Here is a 26399-nt window from a genome sequence, read left to right on the forward strand (position 1 = left end):
GGTTATGTGTTGGATTGTTAAGTACACGTATGGTAATCAATTTAAGGGTTATGTGTTGGATTATTAACTACTCCTGTTGGTTCTTAGAGTCAAAAAAAGGTTGTTAGGTTGATGCAGGTAAATGTCCCTAGTTATTCAGTATGAGTGACCCATGCTGGACCACTATATATTATGGTTCTTATGGAATTGACAGTACAAGAAACCCTTAAGAGTAAATCTGCATCTTTACTCAACTTTTGAGAAAAGAGGAAGGGCAAGAGATGAATTATAAGCAATACAAAAGAATCTTCATTTGTATTTACTAATAACATTTCTTAATTTCTTCACTTTGTATTCTCTTCATCTTCAGTTAGAAGTGAAAGAGATTCTTTTCCTACCTCTGTCCTCTCCTGTCCAGGTAAACCAAAATGAGACTTTAAAAGGGATTAGAGACTTTTAGTTCTGGGAGGTTTAGATGCCAGCTTCATCTGTACTGCCACTATTATACTAATCATACTCAAGTATAGTAGGGCTTCTCTCTGTAATTCAAGGCTGTACTTTTTGTTCAGGAGAAAAGGGTGACAAGCCCATTTCAGATATAAACAAAAGGCACATATTTTAAGTTTAGCATTTCAATGCTTTTTATTCGAATTTACGACGCCAAATCCCAGACAGCCAACATTTTCGCAGGCATGATAGAAAGTGGTCACTTTCCAGCAGCTCAGTTACTGAGGTGCACCACTTTGCATCTAAGAACAAATTCCACTGAGGCTGAATCTCTTATACCTGCACCTCTATTCTGCCTAGATGCAACTTATGCTATTCAAACCCAACTGAGAACAAGAGTGTCATAACTGAGCTGGGAGAGCTACCTTATCTGCACTCAACCCCTACACAAACTAGTCCAGGTCTTACCCTACTGCTTTAAACATTTTATACAAAAGAACATTTCTCTTTCCTATTTTAGTGTGACCATATGTTCACTGCTTTCTACTTTGAAGCATAACTGAGAGAAGGAAAAGGATGTTTTGGCTAAATTATTAACATACTTTCAACTTCAAGTTTAAAGAGCTGGGCACATGCAAAAGAAAGCCTGATTCATATCCCCTACATAACAAGAACAATGGGGAGCATAATATTTTCTTATAACTAGAAATTATGGATTCAAGTCAACTAAATCCTTTATAAGCACTGATGACTGGGGCAATCTTAAAAGTAGCGGGCTTTCTTCAATTAAAAAAAATCTTATTTTACCAATTTACCAAAATTAAGAACAAACCATCACACGATGAGTTCTTAAAAAATAACCTGCATGACTTACAAACATTTGAGGGGGCGGGAGTGGGGCGGAGCAAGACACCACGCACATTTCCCTTTCAGAATAACCTCTTACCAATTCAAGAATAACACAATGGATTCAGGCGAACAGCACATTATTAAACTTCCTCTCGGTATATATCAGTTCAGAAATTAATATATACTTTGGAAAGCAACAATAAACACTGAACTTATAAAGCTCAGAATGAGGCTTGGGAGAAGGGGGAATATTCCTTTTAAATACGTTCTCGGTAGTTAAGAGGAAATGTCCGATGATGTCATCCCTAGTTACTCCCTAGTGATGAACACTAACTACAGTACTGGGCTTTAAAAGAGGGACCATTTTCCTGCAGACCAAGGCGGCCGCGGGGCTTTGCTCAAAGGTTCTCCAGCTGAAGTCTGGGAAGAAGGGGTGACCCGCAGTCTCGGGCTGGAAACAGGGGAGGGGCGTCGGCACCGGGCTCACAGCCCAGCTCCCCCGGCATGGGGCGGGAGGGTAAGGCCTGGGAGCGGCCCAGCTTGCACCTGCTCCTCCCGCCGCCCACGGCCCGGGGGCGGTTATCCCTCACCGAGGCCCAGGACAGCTTCGACCCCCCACAGGCCGACTCCCCCCGCCCACCTCGCCCCGGTCCCCGGAGAAAAAGACAATACATTTTAACGCCATTGGAGCTGCTGCTGTGCTGCGGCGGCTGCTTCTCCGGCTCCGGCGGGTGCGGTTCTCGCCGCGGCTCGCCCGGCTGCTCCACGGGCTGCTGATGCGGACTGTCGTCGCCAGCGGCCCCGAGCACCTCGGGCTTGTCGGCGTCCGCCATCCCGCTACCGCTGCCTCCGCCTCCGCCGCCTGCGCTAAGGGGCTCCGAGCGCTACAATGGCGGCGGCCGGGAAAGCGGTAACGGATCCCGATTTGAAAAGGCCCCGAGCGCTCAGTTGCCCGGATCTCGCGAGAACCGGTCGGAGCTGGGAGACTGGGAGAGGGTGTGAGCCTGTTGTGGGGGGTGGGAGTGGAGGGGTAGGAGGGGAGAGATGGGGTGGCGGCGGGTCAGGGCAGCCATTGCCGCAGTCCGCCCTACTTGAGCCCGAGGAGGGCTTGACTTGTCCAGAAGACCCCAGTGGGGCCATGCTCTGACCACCAGCCCCCTGTCGCTTGGCACCCAATGGTGTCTTCGCTTACAAAAGTCGGCTATGAGTGCTAGAAATCCCTAGGGCTCTGAAACCCAGGCTATTCAATTCATTCCTGGTAGGGGCAGTTTAAATTAAAAGAAGCACATACCACTTTGCATCTTTAAAGACGTCTGCAAATCTTCAGACTCCTCTTAGAAATCCTTTGAATAATGCAAATAAATCACTTGCCACTTCAATGCCTAGGCACCCTGTGGACATTCAATAAATAGTTATTGATGACAGGTTGCAATTCACCAAAATGAATAGCTTTGAATTTCTTTGAATTCTGGTTGTTCTTAAGAAGGAGGCTTTCCTTTAGAACGCAGCTATCAGCTTACAAAAAGAAGACTGAAGTATTTGAATTCTCTGGGCAGCAACCAATGAGGAGACTCTATAATTTTAATAAGAAATCTTCTACTAGACTGGCTGATAATGGACATTTTGGTTTGGAGTTGTGTTTATTTTATGTTGATGAAAATTATATTTGAAGCAGTTAATAGGCTTTCAAACAAATTTTAAAGTTTAAAGTTTTAAAATATAGATTTTTCCCCTAAATATGAAATATGAAAAAGTAACCCATTAAACTTAATCAACTCCTAACTCCTGAATACTGTAATAATATTTCACATTTAAATAACCTTTGTCAGCTGGAAAGTTTAAAGACCTTCCCAACTGCTTCTTTTAATAAAGAAGCAAACACATATGGTTTACATGCTTTGCAGAATATCACACACACATTAGTGGTAAAGTGGTAGTTAGAAATTAATACTCAAGTAATACATAATTTCCTCATTTTTCCCCCAGTTCTTTGACATTTTAATTATGTAGATTTCTTCCCTCAACAACAACAAAAAAAACCTTGGAACAGAAGAGTTGAGCGACTTCAGCAAACATACACACATAAAAATTAGAAAACTTTTAGTCTTGAGGAATACACTTGCTAACATACTGCTGTGTTGGGTGCTACTGACTTTATTTCATAAACGCAACACATGCTGTTGTAGTTGCCGCATGAGTTACTTCTCGGTCAATCCCAAGACTTAGCATTTGGAATAGCAGAAAGGCATTGGATTTTGACACAGAAAACCTGGGTCAGAACCCCAGCTCTGCCACTTCTGCCTGTAACTCCTTGGGCAAGTCACTTAACTTCTCAATCTTTCTGTAATAAATAAGGATGGTAATACCTACTTTCAGGGTTAAGGTGAAAATTAAAAGAAAGCACTTTATGTAGGGCAAAGTGCTATATGACTATAAAGTAGTAGTAACTTCCCTATCTCTCCAGGCTGAGCAGGGTTTTGGTCAAAAAGAAGTCAAGTGATTTTCCCATAGAACTGAATTATAAGTACTTTCAAAACATTCATCTCCTTCTATTATCCTTTTGCTATAGTTGAATTTAATGATGAAAACGTAATCCTGCTATCCCTGATACAGTATATTCTTGCAAAATCTTTCAATAGATAGAATTTAATATGTTTTAAGAGATCTTTATGCTTAAAAGAGTAGTAGGCACATGAGGAATATGAAAATGCATATAACACTGTTGGGAGAGAACATTTATAAAAAGTACTATTTGAGTGCTATAGCAGAGATAAATGTGAAGCATAATTAAAAATTTATTTACAAAAAATTTTACTTACCAAGAGACTGATCTGCTTGCTGTAGTGTGCTAATTAAAATACTCTATTAAAATATTTTTCTTGATTGCTGAGCTTTTTGCCACCCCTTAAAATGTTGTGCCTAAGACAAATACTTCCCGTACTATAACTTAGTCCTGGCCCTAATAAATGCAGCGAATGGCAGAGGTTAATTACTGCAGAGGGATCGGTGAGCATTTCATGGAGAGCTGGATCTTTAAAAGAGGGGAGAATTGGCACAGCTTCTAAAGAGAAAATGATTAATACTACTCCATCAGATTGCTCTGTAAATGTTTCCTTCCTCTCTTGCTATCAATATTATACTTACCTTAGCTAAATCTGCAAAAAATAAAAAATTGATATTAACATTCTATTGCTACATTCTATTTCTGTATTGTCCTTCCTTTCTCCTTCCTTCTTTCCTTCTGCTGCTTTTTTTTAAGTCTATTTATACATACTGAAAAATCTTGAGTAATGCTTTAGTTTTTATCTTCTCACAATTCCCACTGCAAATGTTATTATTTACAACTGCCCAAAACGTATAACTGGTACAACTTCACATAACCACTTAGTTTTCTTTCCCACAAATTGGGGGGGGGCGGGGGGAGAGGTGTGTGTGAAGGGAGGGGTGGATTGAAAGAGGCTATTATACATATCTGGAAATTTAACCCTAAAATTCCAAAATATTTTCAATAAATACTTTAATATGTGTATTATTGAGGAATTGTGTTCACCTGCTAGTAATAAAAACTAGAAATAATAGTGTCTTTTTTTTAAAGATATTATTTATTTATTTGACAGAGACATAGAGAGAACAAGTAGGAAGAGGGAGAAGCAGGCTCCCCGCTGAGCAGGGAGCCCAATGCGGGGCTCTATCCCAGGACCCTGGGATCGTGACCTGAGCCGAAGGCAGCCGCTTAACCAAGTGAGCCACCCAGGCGCCCCTAGAAATAATAGTGTCTTAAACAAAATAGAAGTTACTACTTCATTAAAATCGGTGCAGAAGTAGGCATCATAGAGCAGATATGGTCATCATTGGCTCAGGTTCCTTCTAAATCTTTCACCAACCTTGTGTGTGGCTTCCAATTCTTAGGGTTGCCCTATGGCCCAAAATGGCTACTGGAAATCTAGGCATCTCGTCCTCATTGGAGGCCAGAAGCAGTCCAGAAAAGAGGGATCCTATCCAGAAGTCTCAAACAACACTCCCATCATGGGTCAAAACTTAGTAATAGGACACACTCAGCTATAGGGAAGGTGGGCAAATAATTTCTCAGCTGGGCTCACTGCCCAGGGTTCTGTTACCAAAGAAGAGAATGGAATGTCAACTTAGGTATGATTATCCTTTTAATTTTTTTTAAGAATTGAAGGCAAATACCAACAATACAAAGTCAAACAGAAAGTATAGTATGATTTTTAAGTCAATTTGCTTGGCTTTATGAAATTAAATGGCTGGATTTGGGGGCACTAATTTTCCACAATTTAAAGAATTGAAACCCAAAAAGGAATTTATAACTTTAAGAAATATGATGGGTCATATCTGAGATCCATATATAGTTCCTTTTTTCATCATGGAAGTTCATTCTATGATGAAAAAGTGGATGTCAGTTATTGTCATTAGAAAAAGGGTGGGGTAAAAGTATGGATTTATTCTGACAATGAACTACTTATATTTCTCTCTCTCTCTCTCCCCTCCCCTCTCTCTCATTGTTTCTCTCTCTCTCCTCTCACCCTCCCTCATTCTATTGCTCTGCTTAATTTAGAAGTCTAATTTTTCACATTTAGCATTCTAAAAATACATCCTAAGGAAAGGTCTCTACCAACAAAATGAATCTTGGAATTAAGGCAATTATCTGAATAATCCAGGCAGAAATCCCACTTTCACCTCAATTATTCAAATAATTCAGATAATGCAAAGGGTTTTGCTTGAATTCCTTAGATAACTGTTTCATTTTTCAACTTTACTATGCCAGGGTCATCACCCAATAACAGATTTAATTTTGATTTTTGTAAGCAATATTTGGACATTTTTTTCTCTGAAGACTAAAGACTCCTAAAATTCCTAGACATTTACTTTGTCTCAATTTTTGTCCACTTTCTAATTTCTTAAATCACCCTGCTTTTTCCTCAATCTCACCCCAGTAACTCCACTAAAAGGTGGATCAGAAGAGCCAATTTCCAAGGTCTCTGCCCTGCTTTCCTGCCTATAGGCATAGTTGCTCCCTATTCTTTAATAATCGCATGAACTGGGCTTCCTCTGTTCAAGGCAATGAGTATTGTATGGTAGTATTTTTCATTATTCTAGGTTTAGTCCTAAAGAGTATTAATGAAAATGATTATAACAAATATTGTTTTTCATTTAAATAATTACCTTTTTTAGAACTATTATTCTCAATTTTCAACTACAGCATTTGGAAGAGAAAATAGATTTCTTACAGTGATGAATAATAAGATTCAATCCTCATGCTGTCCTCTATATTTGAAGATAATCCTATAAATCCTGATGATAAAGATAACAACTAACATAATCCATATTCCTCTTCTTGTTTGATAAAAGAAATTTAACTAAATTTATTTATAAAAGCCCCTATCCCCTAGCCTCACTTGCAACTCTGCATGACCAGTGACTATGCTCTGACCAGGAAAATATAAGGAGAAATGTTGTGAAGACCAAATAGGAGGTTCCTTAGAAAGAAATGACTTAACTGGAAGAATGGCCCTTTTGTGCTCCCTTGCCTTCTTCTGTGGCCTGACTTGAAATGAAGAAATGATGTCTGTAGCAATAGCAACTATGTTTGACCATGAAGTAACCTTGTGATTGGAAACTAAGTACTGGGGATGATGGAACAGGAAAATAGACTAATAGATTAATAAGCCCATCATTAGACAGCCACAGTAACAACCCTCACATTCCCACCCAAAGCTTTTTTCGAGAGGAGGAAATAAATTTCTATCCTGATTAAATTGTTACTATTTGGAGTCTTTCTCTTATATACAGCTGAACTTAATCCTGATGATCAGTATTTTTATTGAAATGACTGAGTTGCTTCAATAGTTTCTTCTACACTGTGGTCACACAACACTACTTTTAAAATGGTTTTTTTCTGAAGACATCATTTACATTGGTTTTTGTTTGCTCCTTTGCTTTAAGGTTTAGAACACTACAAATTTCCTATCTGGTATTCATTCTCCCTTTTTTCCTTACTGACAGAACCACACTTTTGTTTAGAGTAGCAATGTGCCCAGCTAAAATACTGGGAGTGGCCTTGGAACACAACTCTAAGAAGCTGTAAGGAGAAATACACTAGGGATTCCAGAGGGTCTTTCTTAACAAGTTCTTTGCCTTCTTTCTTTCCTGTGAGGCTAGAGGGTGGAGTATCCCTTTGGAAACCATGAGAGAATACGAATGAGGATAAAAGCCACAGCTAAGGATGACAGATCAGAAAAATAGGAGACTGAAACACTTATGACCTTACAGAGCCATTGTAAAACTCCCAGACTGCCTACACCCAAACTTCTTATTTGGGGAGAAAAATAACTTCCTTTGCCTTAGGCATTGTCATTGGATTTCTGTTACCTCAGTTTCATGAAACTGAACATAATTCAAAAATTCTACCCTTTTGCGACCGTTTTTAACAAGGGACACATCATTCCTGATGGCTGCTTATGAGCCTAGTTTGTTGGAAGTAATGGTTTTTCAGTAGTATACAAATGTGGTACATTTTTTCATAGTGTATTACAGAATGGTAAGCTAGAGTGATTTCATGTCATTACATTTCCATTCACAAACTAAACATGCTAAAAATATTAGCCAATATCCAACCAGACACGGTAGATATTTCATGTAAGATTTAATGCACAAAGACTTAGATGTTTACACTATAATTAGGGTTGGGGGGAAAAAGGTCTAGGAGCTATTGCTAGGGTTTGAAAAATCAGAAAGAGCAGGAATCATGGAGAATCTATCGCCAATGATCTTTGTGCCTGTAGCAGCAAAGTAAGTCTCAGAGCTTCCTAACACCCCAAAACTGCTGGTATAACACCTCATCTGCCACTCGCTGGTAACTATAAGTTTAGTGAGATTAGTGATTTTTTTTCTTTTCCTCCTCTTAAACTTTACACCAGGGCCTCTCATTGGTAGAATTTAGGTTGGAATACTGCTGGCCACAGAATCTGAGAAATATCTCCTACAGGGAGAAGGGTAAAGATGGTGCTGGGTATCAACTGATAATATTTGACACAGTGTCTAAGCCATTTAGCATACATTCTGAGGTTCCCCAAAACAAAAGAGGGAATTACTATATCCATTTTTTTATTCATCTATTCATTCACTATATCTGTTAAATTTAGGAATGTCTGTGCCTCTAAATAAGGTTAAATATGTAAAAATAGTTATACTGATGTTATTCTTTTGACCTCATCAACAAATCTCAGTTGTGAGTGCCTTGAGCTACCCTTCAGATTATTAAGGAAACTGCATGGTAGTTTTTGTTCTGATAGTCCTAAAGTCATCGAGGAAAGGTAGGTTTACATAAGTAATCAACCTAGATTTCCACTTCTAGACTCCTAATATTTCTGGAAACCAGTGTCAAAAATATTTCTGAAAAATCAGACCTTATTCTTCCCAACTGTTTATTGCTTGAGCATCATCTAAGAACAGTCAAATAAGAGCTACTATATAGAAAAAGATTATGTAAAAATTACTAAAATTAATCAGTCCTCAAAACACTAGGTTTATGCTTTCTCCTTAAAATTTTCATACTTTCAAGTATTCTTTTATGCACTAGTCACTAACTTCAACTTATTTTACTGATTTTTTAGGTAGTATTGAAAGATAAGGCCCATATGTAGGCCTTTCTAGTTATCTTCTATAGTTGCCTAAAGTGACTAAACACTCATGCAGTTTAGTTTTACTTAGAATATGAGAAGTGTGAGTTTTATTTGGCTAGCTTAGTTGTAGAAATCTGATATCAAGTATGCAAGTGTTTCTTTAACAATGCACACATTTCTGGGGGGAAAAAACAAACCTTGTTCTACAAAATTATCCCCTGAAAATAACTAGCCACTCAAAAAAGTAAAAAGACAAACTGGGCTAAAATCTTTGCAAAACACATATCTGATAAAGGACATATATCCAAAATATATAAAACCCAATGATAAGGAAGCAAACAACCCAATGAAAAAGTGAAAACACCTCTGAACAGACACCTCACCAAAGAAGATACAAAGATGGAAAATAAGCATTAGATGTTCCATGTCTTATATCATTAGAGAATTGAAAATTAAAACAATGAGATACCATGATATAGCCATAAAATGGCTAGAATCCAAACATTGACAATACCAAATGCTGATAAAAAACATGAAGCAACAGGAACTCTCATTCATTGCTGGTAGGAATGTAAAATGATATAGTCACTTTGAAGGGCAGTGTGGTGGTTTCTTACAAAGCTAAATGTAATCTTACTATTCAACCCAGCAATCAAACTCTTAGGTATTTACCAAAATGAGTTGGAAATTTATGTTCACACAAAAACCAGTACATGAATGTTTATAGCATTTTTATTCATAATTTTCAAAAATTGGAAGCAACCAAGATGTTTTTCAATTAAGTGAATGGGTAAACATGCAGTGAAATGTTGTTAGGCAATAAAAAAAAATGAGGGCACCTGGGTGGTTCAGTTGGTTAAGTGTCTGTCTTGGGCTCAGGTCATGATCCCAGGGTCTGGGGACCGAGTCTGACATTAAGCTCCTTGCTCAGCGGGAGGTCTGCTTCTCCCTCTCCTTCTGCTTCTCTTCTGTCTTGTGCTCTTTCTTGCTCTCTCTCTCTCTCTCTCTCTCTCTCGCTCTCAAAGAAAGAAAGAAAGAAAGAAAGAAAGAAAGAAAGAAAGAAAGAAAGAAATGAGCTATCAAGTCATGAAAAGTCACAGGTAACCTTAAATGCATATTGTTAAGTGAAAAAAGCTAGTCTGAAAAAGTAACAGAGTCTATATGACTCCATACATACAATTCTAGAAAAGACAAAGCTATAGAAACAGTAAAAAGATCAATGGTTTCTAGAGGTTCATGTTGCAGGTGGGTGGAAAGGGAGGGGAGGGAATAAGTAAGTGGAGCACCAGATATTTAAAGAAGTAAAACTATTATAATACTATAATGGTGGATGGATGACATTAAGCATTTGTCAAAACCCATAGAACTGAACAACACAAAGATGAACTCTAAACTATGGACTTTAGTTAATAATAATGTATCGATATTGGTTTACCAGTTGTAACAAATGCACCATACTAATGCAATATGTTAATAATAGATGAAACTGTGGGGCAAGGGGAGAGGAGGTATATGGGACCTTTCTGTACATCCTGATCCATTTTTCTGTAATACTAAAACTGCTCTAAAAAATAAAGTGCACTTGGGGTGTCTGGGGGGCTCAGTCGGTTAAGCATCAGACTCTTGATTTTGGCTCAGATCATGATCTCAGGGTCATGAGATGGAGCCCTATACTGGGTGTGGAGCCTGCTTAAGATTCTCTCTCTCTCTCTGTCCCCCCAAAAAATAAAAAGTAAAGCCTACTCAATTAAAAAAAATAACTGAAAATATTTAGGAGAAAAAAGTCATGTTGGGGAAAAAATGTAAAACCCATTCATCTTCACAACAAGAACACCACAAAAACATTTATAAAAAATGAAAATCTAGCGCAGTTAAAAATACAAGTTAAAAATATACATTGCATTATATCTAGAACCTCACAAGAAAATTTTTAGTTAGAAAAGAATGATAGAAAAAGTGTAAAGGAAGTTTGAATTATGAAAATAGGGACAAATGCACAAAGATCAGGAAGAACAAATAAGTATGCCTTTTCAAGACAGAGCACATGGGGCGCCTGGGTGGCTCAGTTGGTTAAGCAACTGCTTTTGGCTCAGGTCATGATCCTGGAGTGCCAGTATCGAGTCCCGCCTCGGGCTCCCTGCCGCTCAGCGGGGAGTCTGCTTCTCCCTCTGACCCTCCCCCCTCTCATGTGCGCTCTCGCTCTCTCTCTCTCTCTCTCTCTCTCATTCTCGCTCTTTCAAATAAATAAATAAATAAAATCTTTAAAAAAAAAAAAGAGCACGTGGCCAAACAGAGCCAAGAGTAAAAAGGAGTGAATGGGCATGTGTATAAGACTGTTTCCTCCACAATTTACTATATTCAGCTGTGTTAGTGTGGACTTGGGGTTAAGCTGTTTTCACTTGGTAGTCAAACCCTAAGGTATGGAGGAAAACTTTATATAAACCAATTGATTTCCACGTTCTATTGACATACTTATTTGCCAATTATGTATTAACTGACTCATATTACAGAAACATATGCTGGAGCAAAATACACTCCTTTTGTTTCTTTGTTTCTTTAACCCAATAAAATAAACGAATTACATATATTATACCATGGTTATTGCTCACACATTTGTGGAGATTGTGCCCAACGTATCCTATCATACTCAATAGATTCAACAGTAAATATAGTAGAGGGCTTGAAGTACACTTTAAATGAAACAATTTAAGGTTTATGGGCTGTAAATTAAAGCCAATTAAATGAAACTTCATTCAAATAGATTACTCTGAACTGAAGCATTTAGCACATTTTTTCTTTGCAGGGAAGTTTACCAGCAAAACATAACATCTCATTTTCAATGGTACTCATTAAACAGACCAACATTACATCATTATCTACATGGAAGTGTCATCATGCTCAATTCACTTATGAGTCCACTTACCTTAGATAATTTCTTCACTGTTGACAAAAATCTCACATTTTCTAACCAAATCTAATCAACCTATTACTGTACTCTCTAATCTTATATCAGCATATTCAGCATTGGCTACTCTCTAGAGATCAGATGGTAAAATGACCTAGAGGAAGAATTCCAAGGAAAGAAAATAGAAAACTAATAGGGTGGTTAAAAAAAAATACAAGACTTTAAGCCAGTCAATACTTAGTTGTAAAACTGAGAACAAGACAATGGACCATTCATTTTTGCTGAAATTTTTAGATCGTTCCCTGGATTACTTTGGGACTATAGAAATGGATTTCCAAGGGCTCATGAATGCTCTGAGTTGTGAGCAGAATTTCCTGCATATTTTTTTAGGTAGAGGGCATATATTTCTTATTGTATTTTCAATCAATTTTAACACTCCAAAAAAATTAAAACCACTCATGTGAGAAAAGGGCATGGGTAACTAAAAATGACACTCAGAATAAAAATGCATCTTTTAAAGATAAACAGGTGATGTTTTGGATATAGCTAATTATCTCATATCATCTAAAGCCAAATAAGCATTGGATTAATTTTTTGATGTTTCTAACAAAAATAATTTATATTTGTCTTTAATACATTTTTGAGAGTTCAATATTTTAGTAAATAGCAACATTTCAAATAAAAAGACCCAGCTACATTTAAGACATTTTAGTTTAGAAAGAATAATCAAACTTCAGCCAGACAAGATGTAGATGTCCATGAAAAGCTGAAGGTAACATGTTGGCCTAATAAGTTCAAGAGATGATCCCACCATAGAAAGCTTGAGAGCAAGAAGTCAGCCAGAGCCAGGGTGGCAAGAATTCACAGCAAGCAAAATTTTCCTCTGAAAAGAATCCTGAGCCAGCTTGTTAGAAATTCTTGCTTTTAGTCCCTTTGTGACACTCTTACTCTAAAGTATGTTCATAAGAGTGGGGCTGTCATGTTCTTTAAATTTCTATAGTTGCCACATCTTCTAGCAAGTTAGATAATCAACACTTCTGCTCTCTGACATAAAAAAAGCACTACTCATATAAAGGACACTATTTAGGATATAGAAAGAGAAACAGAGAAACAAAATGTTTTGAAATAAAGCTTATCTGTAGTCATATAAGTTAAAAATTTCTTCTGCTAGCTTAAGATTTATGTAGTCATAATAAATTATAATCTTCATAGCTAACTATGTGATTGTTTTCTCTATATTTTAGTATCTTGTTAAAAACAAACTTATGGAACAACTAACCTATACCCACACAATAGTCAACATTTTTGGCCAAAAAGTAGAAAAATAAATGCATTTTTACTTACTTTCAATTTCTTTACTTCTTTTCTGATTTTGTGAGGACATTTATATAGGACACACATTAAAACAGACAATGAGAGCACCTGGGTGGTTGGTTCAGTTGGCTAAGCAACTGCCTTCAGCTCAGGTCATGATCCTGGAGTCCCAGGATCGAGTCCTGCATCAGGCTCCCTGCTCAAAAGGGAGGGTCAGAGGGAGTCTCCCTCTGATCCTCCCCCTTCTCATGTTCTCTCTCTCATTCTCTCTCTCAAATAAATAAATAAATAAATCTTAAAAAAAACAGATAATGAAAAGAGAATAATATACCAATATACCAATACCTGAGAAAACAAAATTGTGTAGTCAAGGCAATAGAGAAAAAACACAAATATAAAGGCCTTAATATTTTACACAGTTACTAATTTTTAGCTGTTAATTTAACCTGGACATCCCTAGTAACTAAGAGAAAAGGCAAATGGGATCAATTACATGATGTGCATTGTGTATAAGAGAACACACCACTTAGCTGGTTGTTTAAGTGAGGAAGAGGAGTATGAGATTTCAATTCATGAAACTGGCAATGAAAGAAATGTTTTTAAAGAGATCTCATATAAGGAATAATAAGTGATGTGTTGGGCAAGTTCAAGTCTTTAGTAGCAACCCTATAGTACACATAGAGCAGGGCATGTGAACTGTGGATTGTTTTATACAGAATATTTGCATATAAGCTGAAAGTATAATGTTGAAGCATAGGAAAGGCAATTCTGTTTGGGGAAGGTCTAAACAATGCACCCACATATTTACCTTTCCAATAATTTGGATTGCTCTGAAAATAAATCATAGACTATCGAGAAGTATGGATTAACCACATGTGCTTTAGAAAAGCATTCATAGCTTTCAACAATTTTTTAAAATAAAAATTGAGCAGCAGGCATTGACAAGGACCTGAAATGCAGGTATTCTGGGTTTTGTCTATTTTGCTATTCTCCATCACTTCTTTGGCAATGGAAAATAAAATATAAGTTATTAATCTCTGTGCTTCTATACAACTTAGTATACTTGCCATGTTGTTTTGCAATGTATCTCATCACGGTCAGAGACCAAAGATCGTTTACCTTTGTATCCCAGCAAGTAGCAAAGGAAGTGGAACATGATGGATTTTTAATTCATTACGTTTTCCTGAATGAGCCACTTTGCAGACTTTCCAGAGCATCATCACTTTTCATATAGCTTGAAAAAGGTCAAGATCATGCACTAACTAACACCAAGGAACCTAATATATAGTCAAAACTTACCTTTGGCATCAATTCAAAAGCATTGACTAAAAACACTGTAACAACTGATATATGCATGGATTTAAAAGAAGAAGAAGAAGAAGAAAACACCCAGAAGAACCTTCAAAATCTAACTATACATGTGTTATGTCAGTGACATGACAGATCAGCATTTACTCAAATGATCTATGAAAAAATGGCCCTATCTCACTTTCTAAACTGGGTGAGAATTAGATCTGTAACATTCAGATTTGTAAAATCAGTATAATAAGTATTTAGTATGAAGCCATACTTAAAGTCATAAATTGACAAGTCAAAATCTCCAATCATGACAACAAATCCTTGGCGTGGGGCCAATACATGAGCAGTAAAATCATGCAACTTAGTTTTTTTTCCTTGATTTTGGATTGCAAAGAGAATGGGTGATTGCAGGTTATAGTATGAAAATATAGAGTGATATAAACTGTAGAATGTGTTCAGACAATGTCAAAATCAAAACCAAATGATCAAATTTATAAGCAGTTTGAGTTATAAACAATTTATTAATATTGTGCGAATAAAATGGTTAACTTCTGAACTTATTTGAATAAAACATTCTTGCAACAGTCTAGAAACATACATAGAATAATAGATGGAAGAAAACGACCTCCTTTCCCATACTCTATGAGTGACTGCATTGCCAGAATACAGTATTTCTAGAACCTTGCTGCTTGAAATGTTGTCCTGAACTAGCAACCTCTGGCATCACCTGGGACATTGTTAGAAATGCAGAATCTGAGACTCAAACTCACTCTTACTCAATTAAAACCTGCATTTTTTTAAGATCCTGAGGGGATTCATATGCATATTAGATTTCAGGAGGCATTGCTCTAGCACATACTACCAAAATAGGATGGAGCCCTTAGCAAGCCTAAAAAAAGAGTCAATAAAGCCATGGCTAGGAACATGTTACTGGAAGAAGAATTTCTTCCACTTTCTTCATTGGTGGGCAGTTCACCTATGTTATAGGGTGTTTAATAGTTTTGTTTTGTTTAAAATTTATTTATTTATTTGAGGGGGGAAGGGAAAGTGAGAGAATCTTAAGCAGGCTACAGGGTAAGGGCTGAGCCCACTGTGGGGCTCAATCTTACGACCCTGATATCATGAGCTAAGCAGAAATCAAGAGTTGGGTGCTTAAACGACTGAGCCACCCAGGTGCCCCAGGGTGTTTAATAGTTTTTAATTAAAAAGAATATTTTTGAGTATAGTCTTATATGAACTCCCATTTATACATCGCCCATTTCTTATCAGACAATGAAATTTCCTAAATTAGTAAATACTCTAAATGACCATACACATTGTCTTCACTGTATTATTGAATTCTAACACATCTTTACAATCATGTGCTTTCAGCATTTTTTATATTAACAATGACCCAATTCGGCATCTACATTTTCCCCAGTCGCTGACAATTTAATAATTTACAGGATCAATAATTAAGTTTTTAGAGAATCTACAGGTGTTTGCAGTTTGAAGGTTCTGGATATAGTACCCAAACACGAATAGAATTGGACGCTTGTAATTGAGTGTACAACAAAACCCCTAAGTAAGGATGAGGGGAAGAGGTTTTGTGGTTGTTGTTGTTTTCTCTTGTTTTGTTTTGCTTTGCTTTCGATGCCGTTTAAGTTTAGAGTCTATGTGCTGAATATTGTTTAGAAAACGTGCCTTGCAACTACATATGGGCTTTTTTTTTAAGATTTTATTTATTTATTTGAGAGAGAGAATGAGAGAGAGAGAGGGCACATGAGAGGGGGGAGGGGCAGAGGGAGAAGCAGACTCCCTGCTGAGCAGGGAGCCCGATGCGGGACTCGATCCTGGGACTCCAGGATCATGACCTGAGCCGAAGGCAGTCGCTTAACCAACTGAGCCACCCAGGCGCCCACATATGGGCTTTTATGGAGCATTCCCGTCTTGGTGTATTCTGGCTCATATGTAGATCTTACTACGCAATTTTCAGCACTACGGTCAGCGCCTAGACGCCAATCCCTAAAAAGTGGGGTGGGGGGAGCAGGGGTGAGGGCCGGATCCAGTTGAGTTTCCGTAGAAAAGAAAAGGTGAAGAATAGGAGAACATAACTCCAAATGACGCATGCGGTCCCCAATTAAACCAATATACTTTCACTCTCGTCTTTCTCTTATTGGATGAGAAGGAAGCCCTATTTAGCGTCTACTCCTCGGCTGAGACTGCGGTCAGGGAGCACAACAAAATGCCCGCGGCACAGTTACTGATGCAGAGGAGAGGAAAACAAGGATTTTAATAATAAATTAATTAAACCCCCACTGCCTTAGGAAGAAAAATGGGTGATGAACTCCGATTGCTAACCTGCAGTGTGATATGAATGAAAATGAGCACCTATTTTTTTTCTTTTTAGCAAAACTGAAGAATAGATAGAGCCTGTTGCTGCGGTGGCCCATTCCCTTCCCCCTCTCATTTCCCAACTCTTCTCTGTCTCACAAACAGACGCCTTCACATACACGCGCGCGCGCAAATATTTACTCTCTGCCACATCGAATAAATCCAGGCACATTTTCCTGCAAATACTCTAGCGCGCGCACACGTACTTAGCTGGCGGCCACGTCCTCTGTCTCTCACTGACAGATACAGACATTTACCCACGTAGGCCAGGAGAGCGCTAACCACGGTCCTGTGACTCCACGCAGGTTCCTGGGACACGCCTTTTACATTGTTACTGAACCGATCAGCGAACACGGACAAACCTGCCAACACTTAAGTCTACTCGCTGGATTTCATCTCCATGGCAACAAGCATGGAAGGTGAGACATCGCTGCCTGCGAAGTAACTTTCTCCCCCTGCCCTCCGCATTAACTGACAGGGTTCCAGTGAAGATCCGGATGAGAAGCCAGTCTTCATTCTCTTGTATTTCTGAAGCTAGGAAGCGGGAAAAGGGAGGGGGTGGGGGATGCAGCCTGCAGGTCTGGTCAGTTCAGATTCTAAAGGAGAAAAGAGCCCTGATGTTTCCCGCTGCTGCTGCTGCTGCTGCTGCTGGTGCCAAAAAAAGAAAAAAAAAATATGTGTTTTGTGTTTGCAGTTAGCTTTCTGATGCTTCTCCCGTAATGTTTTGTAGGTTTCTATGCTTCCTTAGTTTAATATGTCCAAAGAGAACTGGAGACAAACAAGGCAGAACGATAATGACAGTCCAGGTTTCTCTAGTGAGATATTTTGAAAATTTTCAGTCCAGATATCCAGTGCTTTGAAAAAATCCAATGTCAGAGTCCTTGGGGAGCCATATGAAGATTCTCTTAGGGTTGAAATTTGAAAGGTTGGAGGCGAGGGGGGTGGGGATTCTGGCAGATCCCAGGGTTTTGGATCTCTGGGAAGGCCTGAAATTTATGCACTTCATCATGATGAAGACGTCTGGGTTTGTAATTTAAGGTTTTCCTTTAATTCCAACACATCCCATTCCTAATGATTAACTAGCTCTGTGCAAAAGTGGCCTGAATAATGCTTCTTTTCCCTGTTTACTTTGAATGGGATTTAATAACCTTGATATTTGGTGGGGGATGTGTATATGTGTGTATGGGAGGATTCCTTATTTTTTAAGCCTGGGTTTTCTTACATGTCTCATTTCATGAAATCATGAGTATTCATTATTATTAGCATTAAAGATTACTGTATCTGATATCCAGCATCAAAATACTTTTCACAGAGATTACCATATTCCGCTATAATAGTGTTATTTCAGATACACTGTTTGAACTATCATTAGTAGATAAATAAACCAGAGGAAAAAAACCTGTTGATTTTAAAATAAAATACAGGAGGTTCTTTTTTTATGGGCATATTCTTTTCAATATTGGTTTCTGTAATTGCTCATTGTGGCATGCAAACTAACTATAGGTTTCTGAAAAGTGAAATTTTATATTTCTAATCAGTAAACTTATTCACAGAAGGAAAAAATCACATACAACATTCGTGTGTATGAAAGGATATATATATATCAATACATAACAGTATAACAGGATATATATAACAGTATAAAAATACTGTTATCTTCACTTGAATACTCACAATGGTATGATTTGTATGACTGATCATAGAAAGACTTTGTTTATTGGTTATTAACTACAAAGCTATTGAGTGAGATTTTGGCCTTTTGGTCTACAGGTATACCACTGGCCCAATCCTATGACTCATCAGGACTTAAAAAATCCCAGTTCCTGACAATTGCCATGAAGGAAATGATGTACTTTCAACTCAATTGCTCATTTCTAAAGTACCTAAATGTTGATCTTCTTATCCATTTTTTGTGGTATAGCATATTTAAAATAACTTCTACCACACAATTTTACATCTACTCTTTTTTTTGAAAATTCATTTCTTTTTTCTCAACAGGGTTTATTTATCCTGGTTTTGTAACTTCACGGTCTAAATGTCTCTCATTTTTCTATTTCCCAGTAAACAAGATATTAAGATGATGTTTTCCTTCTGAGGTAGGCATTAAAATGTCTGTTTTACAGAACCTAATGATTTGTTTTGCTTTTCCATCTCTGTCACAGATTAGAGAAAGTGAAAATGTATCTTTTATCCACATTCATTGAGTAATTCCAGATATCTTATTAATTATGAAGAAGTCAGTATTGTAATTAGAGAGTTCCCTTTATTTTTAACAGTATTTTGTTACTAGCAATACTTTTTTTTACCAAATTATGCTCTATATCAGTAGAAAGGTACAAAGTTCATTTCACTAAACAATATATTCTCAAAAACTTTATTTTATTTTATTACGTTATGTTAATCGCCATACATTACATCATTAGTTTTTGATGTTATAACTTTAGACTTGCTGTTGAAATGAGACAAGTTGTTCATTTCACACAGCGAGTAAAATGGGAAGTTTAGGCAATGTTTGAAAAAATTAGGCCTGAAAATACCAAGAGCATCTATTTGCTGACATATTGTTAGGCAATTGCTTAACTTTTTATTTATTTGCTTGTGTAGACACAGCTTGCAGCAATGGCCAGACTTTTTTTCAACGTTTAAATACTACCCCTTTAGTTGTTTACCTTGACTTGTATTTTGTTTTCATCTTTAGCATAAGGTAGAATTTAAAATGAATATACAAATCCAAGTTCTTCCTTTTGAGATATTAATAAAACCCCTGTTCTTTATCACCCCAAGTTTTGGTTACAAATGGAAATTTCCTAGTTCTTTGAACCCCAACTGAGTTTACTTGGCTCTACTTTTAAAAGTTGAATATAGACTCATATCTTTATTATTGGAAATAATTGGTCTTTAGATCTAAACTTTTGCACGTAAATTTTTGTGCAAGTAAAAACACTTTTTTGTCAAGTTTCTTTTATCATTTGGCTTCATTTATTCATTACCCATCACTCCAAAACCCTCTTCAATTTAGTGTCCCTCATGGACATTCAACCGAAATTTTTAAAATGATGAAAAAATTCTGAATGCCAAACCCGAGACCCTGTTTTTCAGCACTTAGTTTCCATCACCACTGCAGAATTTGACACTGTTTACCAACACCTTGAGAAACTCTAGCTTCTTGGGGCGCCTGGGTGGTTCAGATGGTCAAGCGTCTGCCTTCCAGGGTCCTGGGATCGAGTCCCGCATCAGGCTCCCTGCTAGGCGCAGAGCCTGCTTCTCCCTCTTCCTCTGCCTCTCTCTCTCTCTCTCTCTCTCTGACTCTCATGAATAAATAAATAAAACATTTTTAAAAAAAGAGAAGAAACTCTAGCTTCCTTTGTTCCAAGTGAACTTCCTACCACAGATTCCCTTATGACTCTGATCATTTCTTATACAACTTCACTAGCAGATCCTGTGTTCTTCTTGTAAGAGAGGGATTCTCTGAGGCTCATGGCTAGGCTTCTTTCATCTTCAATCCTTTTTAGTGACTGCAAATAGAACCTTAATGGTTTTACACCAAAATTGCTTTCTGGATCAATCCAGAGCAAGTAGATCTGGCTCCTACAGTAACACTTGAAATATTTGAATGCAGCTAGCATCCTCCTTGCTCTTCCCTTTTCTGCAAAACTCAGCAATTCTTTCCTTCTCTTAAGTTTTGATCTACAAATGCTTCTATGTATTAAACTCTCTTCATCCCGGAGGCATTCTTCCACACAAGTTTTATTTGTCAATAATATCCTTAAGATATTCTCCCCACCAGCAATTTTATGCTGGACAACATGATCTGGGTTAATTTGTTTAAAACTGCTTATTGAATGTCTACTATGTGCCAGGTATGGACACTGTAAGTTCACTAAGACCAGAACTAAACTCTTAATTTACTTTCTAAATTTACACTTTGCTCATATTTTCTTTATTTTGGTTAATGAAATCACTATCTTTACACTTGTCCAGGCTTAATGGAGTGGAGTCATCTTTGATACCTCTCTCTCTCCATGGTCTGCTACCTTCCATCATTTGCCAAAACAATCCCCAATATCTTTATAAATATCTTTCAAACCCATTTCCTCTCCCACACTTCTACTTTGTTAGTCCACGCCCGAATTGCTTCTCAGCTGGACCATTTCTTTCCCATGATGCTCCCTCCCTGAAATCTTTGTCTATTTCATCCTCATCACCAAGCAACTCAGCCTTTAGGCAAATAAATTGCAAAGTCTTAGCCTGACAGTCAAGAGATTTCACATTTTGGCTCAACCGACCTTTCCAATGTTTTGTTTCCCATACTCCCCTTTACTTGTGCCAAATTGTTCTGAACAAATTGCTCCTCTGAACAAATTCAGCACTTTTCTACCCTCATATTTATTGTCATGCTGTTTCTTTCCTCACATATCTAAATCTTCTGTCTTTCAAGACTCAGCTCAAATACAATCTCTTACAAGAAAAACTTTCCTGATCCCTAAATGAGTGAAATCTCTATTCCCTCCAAATTTGTTAACCTCTGCATCTCTTTTGTCATCAAGATGTTAAAGATAATAATACTAACCCTGTAAGGTTATTATGGGGGTTAAATAAAATAACAGATGTGAAGCAATGTTTGGGATACGGTATATGTTAAATACAAGTTTATTCCCTCATCCATCCCTTCTATTGCCTTTGTAGAAACCTATGCTGTTTTCTTCCTATTTGTGCAAAGACCTTTCCCTTACAGGTTAGAATCACTTAGAGTACAAATCATGTGAATCTTTCTGGAAATGCTATTATTAATCAATCTGATAAAAATGAACAAGAAACACAGAACTCTGAGCTGCTGAATTTTGATATTTATCTTCAAGGCCAATTTTTTTTTTAAATCAAACAAAAGTTTTCTTATTCATTTCAACTAAATGTTAAATGTTTTTTGACATGTTTTCTGGATGCCTAAAAATCAGATTTTCAGAAACCAGAACTTTATTCATCAAAAATTATATTTTTCAATAAATTTACTTTGATTCAGTTCAAATATTTTTTGGGATACCTATGATATGCTGGGAACTATAATCAGTAGTTGAGAACTAGTTATTTTTCCATTTAAAAGGAAAGTAATTCACAGATTGTCTGAGACTCTCAGAACAAGGCATTATCTGGTGTGTTAGATAATTTAATAAGGGATTTTTTATCTCAAATTTGAAGATACTGTGTTTTCATTTTAATAGTGATAAATGAGTTGAGCGTTATGTTGCTACAGCTAGGAAATGCCTTTTTTTTTTTTTTTGTCTGCTTGGTTAGTTGTCTGCTTGGTTAGTTAATAAGAATAACAGGGATATCTGGGTGGCTCAGTCATTAAGTGTCTGCCTTCGGCTCAGGTCATGATCTCAGGGTCCTGGAATCAAGCCCGGCATCAGGCTTCCTGCTCTGCGGGAAGCCTGCTTCTCTCTCTCCCACTCCCCCTGCCTGTGTTCCCTCTCTCACTGTGTCTCTCTCTGTCAAATAAATAAAATCTTTAAAAAAACATAATAATACGAATAACAGAGATTAGTGGATTAATCATTAAGAGCTAACTGACTTAACTCTTCTAATGATCAGCTATGACCCTGTGTCTCTGTCTGCATTATGATTTTTTAAAACACATAAATAAATTGAACTAATACCATAATTATACACAGTTTAGGTTGTTTCTACATAATGGCAAAATGAACTAGCTGAAAAATGTACAGATTCTTAAAACTGCCCAGATGTTTTAACTTTTGTGCTACCAATTGTTGCAAGTTTGGTTCCTCCGAAACCAGACTCTGAGGCAGAGTTTAGTGCAAGAATGTTTATTAGGTAGTACCCTTGGGCTCAACACTTGTGGAAGAGTGGGGAAGTAGGCAGGAGTGGGCAAAAGTTGAGCTGTAATGTGGAAGCAGTGACTGTCTTGGTTTACCCCATGTACAACTCTAGATCTGGAATGGTCTTTCAGAGTTGTGCTCCTTTGAGTCAAGATGACCAGGCCTTTTACTCTTGCATCAATCAGTCATTAAAAATGGTCTGCCCTAGGAACAGAAGTGACCTTGCATGAGGCAGGCAGCTCCCCACGAAAGGGGCTACAGCTGAAGACTATCTGGCGGCAGCACTCCCAGTGGCTGGGTAACAAGTCCTCCATTGAAAGGAGCCTAGACACCCCACACCACAGTGTCCACCAATAAACCAGGTTGATTGCCTCCTCGTACCCACATGTCCTCTGAAATATTCAAGTGATATAACCTAGCAAAGTCATGACTCTAGTGAAAAAATACTTCAAACTAGCTATTTGGCTGAATCAGTCAGTTACACAACAAAGGTTTGGTTCAACATCTCCATGTAGAAACATCCTGCTTTGCAGCTTCTCCACTTGTTAAGCAAATGAACCAGAGAATAAATGGATCTCAACAAAAGACCTTTAGCTGAAAAAAGCAATAAAAGTAGAGATTTCATCAGGAAAAAAGTCCTTGTTAAGTCCCAAGGTCATTAGATACTCAGTCCAGTCTCATGTCTTCCACAGGATAAATAGTACAAGAGATTAATCAGAAAAATCACCCTGAGCCACCTAAGTGATACTAAATTAAAAAAAAATTAGAGTATAATCACTATATACATATTAGGACAGAAAAAATGATTTGATGGAAAGAAGTTTAACAGAGAAGTTGGAAACAATATTTTTCCTTTTATTAAAAAACAAGTCAAATAACAGCATACCACAGAATGTATTAAATATTCCTGACACTTAAGGTTTGAAGATAAAGCTGTTTTGTAATCCAAACTATTACAAAATAAGATATTGGTTAATATTTTTTTTAAAGATTTTATTTATTCATCTGAGACACAGAGATACAGAGAGAGAGAGAGAGAGCATGAGCAGGGAGAGAGGCAGAGGGAGAGGGAGAAGCAGGCTCCTTGCTGAGCCAGGAGCCCGATGTGGGACTCAGTTGCAGGACTCTGGGATCATGACCTGAGCCGAAGGCAGACGCTTAACCGACTGAGCCACCCAGGTGTCCCAGATATTGGTTAATATTAACTGGCTTATTCATTGGTGAATAACTTTGAAAGCTACAAGTTTGTTCTTATTAATTACTTCCTTTTACTCCTTACAACCCGTACCTCTTCTACATCAGTTGTTTTCTGAAAATTGAATCAAAAAAAAAAATCTGAAGGGTCAGCCATTTTAATAAGTAATTCTCAAGGATTGTTAGAAAAAGCAATAATAAAAATGCAAACACAAAAAATCTATTATTCTCTGTTTTTGGATGACAAGCTATTTGGTAAAAGTCCCCTCAAGAAGGGTGGCTATGGGTTAGTAACTACTTGATTTAATTAACTAATCTTAATTTTTATTAATTAATTTAATTAACATTAAGACATCAAATGGGAAAATCTATTTTGCTTCAATCCAACACATATTTTCTGAACACTTCTGCTGTAGTTTTAGAATCTCAGTACAGAAGGAGCTTAGGACTGGGAATCTGCTCGGGAAGAGAACTGGGGAGCTCATCTTGAAGCTGAATGTTTATAGAAAATATGCTGTTTAACTTGGGTTTTATGTTTATTTAGGGTGCTGAAAGCTAATGCGGATGGTGGGGAGATGGTTAATGATCCATAGCTACTGCTGCTTACTATTTGCAGGATGCTATGTTGGGTACAGGTCTTATTAAAATAATCTTAAAAACACAATTTATCTCTTTAAGAAATTAAAATTTAGCATATGGAGTAGTAGTGGGAAAGAAAACACAAGTACATAAGTCTAAAAGCTAAGAGAATGAAAAAGAAAGAAGACATTACAACTATTTAAAAGGATTGGAATCTGTATCAGACAAAATGGCACTGGAGATAGACCTTAAAACATGGACCTTAGAGAGCTTGACCAGCTCACACCCTATGATTATTTATGGTGTTATCTACACACGCAAAAATGAAGTAAAAATTCAGGTCAAGGAAGCAGTGACTTAATCATCTCACAATGAATCAAAAGCTTCTAGGATTAATTATTTGAATGTTCACTTTCATACCTGATTTTATATTTAGTATATATAGATAGTTTCAGGTATCCACAAAGGCAATTCTGTAATTACTACAACAGAAGTAGCATCTCCAATGCCAATTTGATCCTGATCCATTTCTGATGTTTTCACACACCTTCTGTGAGTTAAGTCAAGAGGGTTTGAAAACTGTCAGATTTTAGAAAACAATTACCTGCTCAATACCATACATGAATAACACTAAACTGAGTCCAATTTTGTATCTAGGCCAAGAGGTGACTCCAGCAGGAATTCTGAAGAGCCATAATGATGTGACAGTGAATAATGAGTAGTACCTACTGTGGCAACTCTTCAGCTAAGATGAGTGTCAACGAAGTATCAGCTTTTTCATTGACTCTGGAGCAAAAAACTGGCTTTGCTTTTGTTGGGATTTTGTGTATCTTCTTGGGGCTTCTTATTATCAGATGCTTCAAAATCCTGTTAGACCCGTATAGTAGCATGCCCTCCTCTACATGGGAAGATGAAGTTGAAGAGTTTGATAAAGGGACATTTGAATATGCACTTGCGTGAGAATTCTACCTTTAGGGTTTTTAGGGTTATGCCACTGGGACACATGGAATATACAACTGTAATTTCCTTGAACATACTGGAAAAGGCTCATTTCATTCAGTAAATTCAATAAACATGTGTAGTTGGACAAGTCATCTAATCTGTATGGACTTCAGTGAGGAGGTTAATCAGAGAATTTTTAATGTCCCTTTCAATTCTAGTGCCCTATGAACTCTGTGAACGTATCTGGAAATCCAGAGATCTGAGATGAATGAAGATTTGAGATGTCATTAGAAGTTTTTCAGTTAGGAGTCTAAAGTCTTGTGATTTGAATTCTAATGTTGACTTAGTCAAGAATTAGCTTTATGACCTAGAAAGCTAGCTAAGGAGCACCTTTCCACATTTGCAAAACAAGTATAAAGAAACCTATCCTGCGTATCCTACAGGGATGTTGAGAGGACCAAGTGATGTATAATGAATGTGAAAGCAATTTGAAAACCATAAAACACTGTTGAAACATACCTTGCAATCATTATTTATTACCCTCATTGGCAATAGAAATAGAGATCCTCAAACCTCAAGAAGCAATGGCTTAGTGTAAGTTATTCCCTCTTCAATCTTCATTCTCTTCATTTGATATATGAAAGGATAGAATTATATTATTCTAAAATTCTTTCCAACTACAAAATTCTGACTCTTTATGATTACCAAATGGAGGAATATAGTAGGAGATAAATAAATACAAAAATATTTGTGTCACCAGAACACAAAACTGCCAAACATACCAAAAAAAAGAATGACTAATATTTACTAAGGGTTAGCCCTAAATTGAGTGCTTTCCACTTATTATGTGATTTGATACCCTTATGAATCCTTTGAGTTCAACATTACTATTTCCATTCTATTATCTTAATGTCACAGATGAGGAACTGAAGCTGACAGAGATTAAATAACCTCCCAAGGTTATCAAGCTAGAGAGTGGTTGTGTTAGGAATTGAACGTGGGCAGTCTAATGTCAGAGACATTGTTTGTAAACATCATGCT

At 37.3% G+C, this 26399-nt stretch overlaps 2 protein-coding genes across 8 annotated transcripts in view; one reads left to right on the forward strand and one right to left on the reverse strand.

Annotated features, from left to right (window-relative positions):
• MYEF2 (myelin expression factor 2) overlaps positions 1-2223 on the reverse strand; it is a 32148-nt gene extending 29925 nt beyond the window's left edge. For both annotated transcript variants that reach the window (XM_025884205.2, XM_025884202.2), the window contains exon 1: positions 1948-2223. In XM_025884205.2, the coding sequence (XP_025739990.1) occupies positions 1948-2108 (161 nt within the window). In that variant the 5' untranslated portion in view covers positions 2109-2223. The remainder of the gene's footprint in view (positions 1-1947) is intronic.
• A 14796-nt stretch (positions 2224-17019) lies between these two features.
• On the forward strand, positions 17020-25733 carry CTXN2 (cortexin 2). 6 transcript variants are annotated; one of them, XM_025884640.2, is made up of 3 exons: positions 17020-17228; positions 18871-18905; positions 25074-25733. In XM_025884640.2, the coding sequence occupies exon 3, from the start codon at positions 25131-25133 to the stop codon at positions 25374-25376; it is 246 nt and encodes an 81-aa protein (XP_025740425.1). In that variant the 5' UTR covers positions 17020-17228; positions 18871-18905; positions 25074-25130; the 3' UTR covers positions 25377-25733. The 6 variants fall into 6 exon arrangements, with proteins under 6 accessions (XP_025740425.1, XP_025740426.1, XP_073733057.1 ...); XM_073876956.1 differs by lacking the exon at positions 17020-17228 and adding an exon at positions 17235-17250; XM_073876955.1 differs by lacking the exon at positions 17020-17228 and adding an exon at positions 17251-17331.
• The last annotated feature ends 666 nt before the right edge of the window (positions 25734-26399 follow it).

Source organism: Callorhinus ursinus, unplaced genomic scaffold (assembly GCF_003265705.2).
Source record: "Callorhinus ursinus isolate GAN/ISIS: 27379988/994484 unplaced genomic scaffold, GSC_fseal_2.0 scaffold25, whole genome shotgun sequence".
Classification (NCBI taxonomy): domain Eukaryota; kingdom Metazoa; phylum Chordata; class Mammalia; order Carnivora; family Otariidae; genus Callorhinus; species Callorhinus ursinus.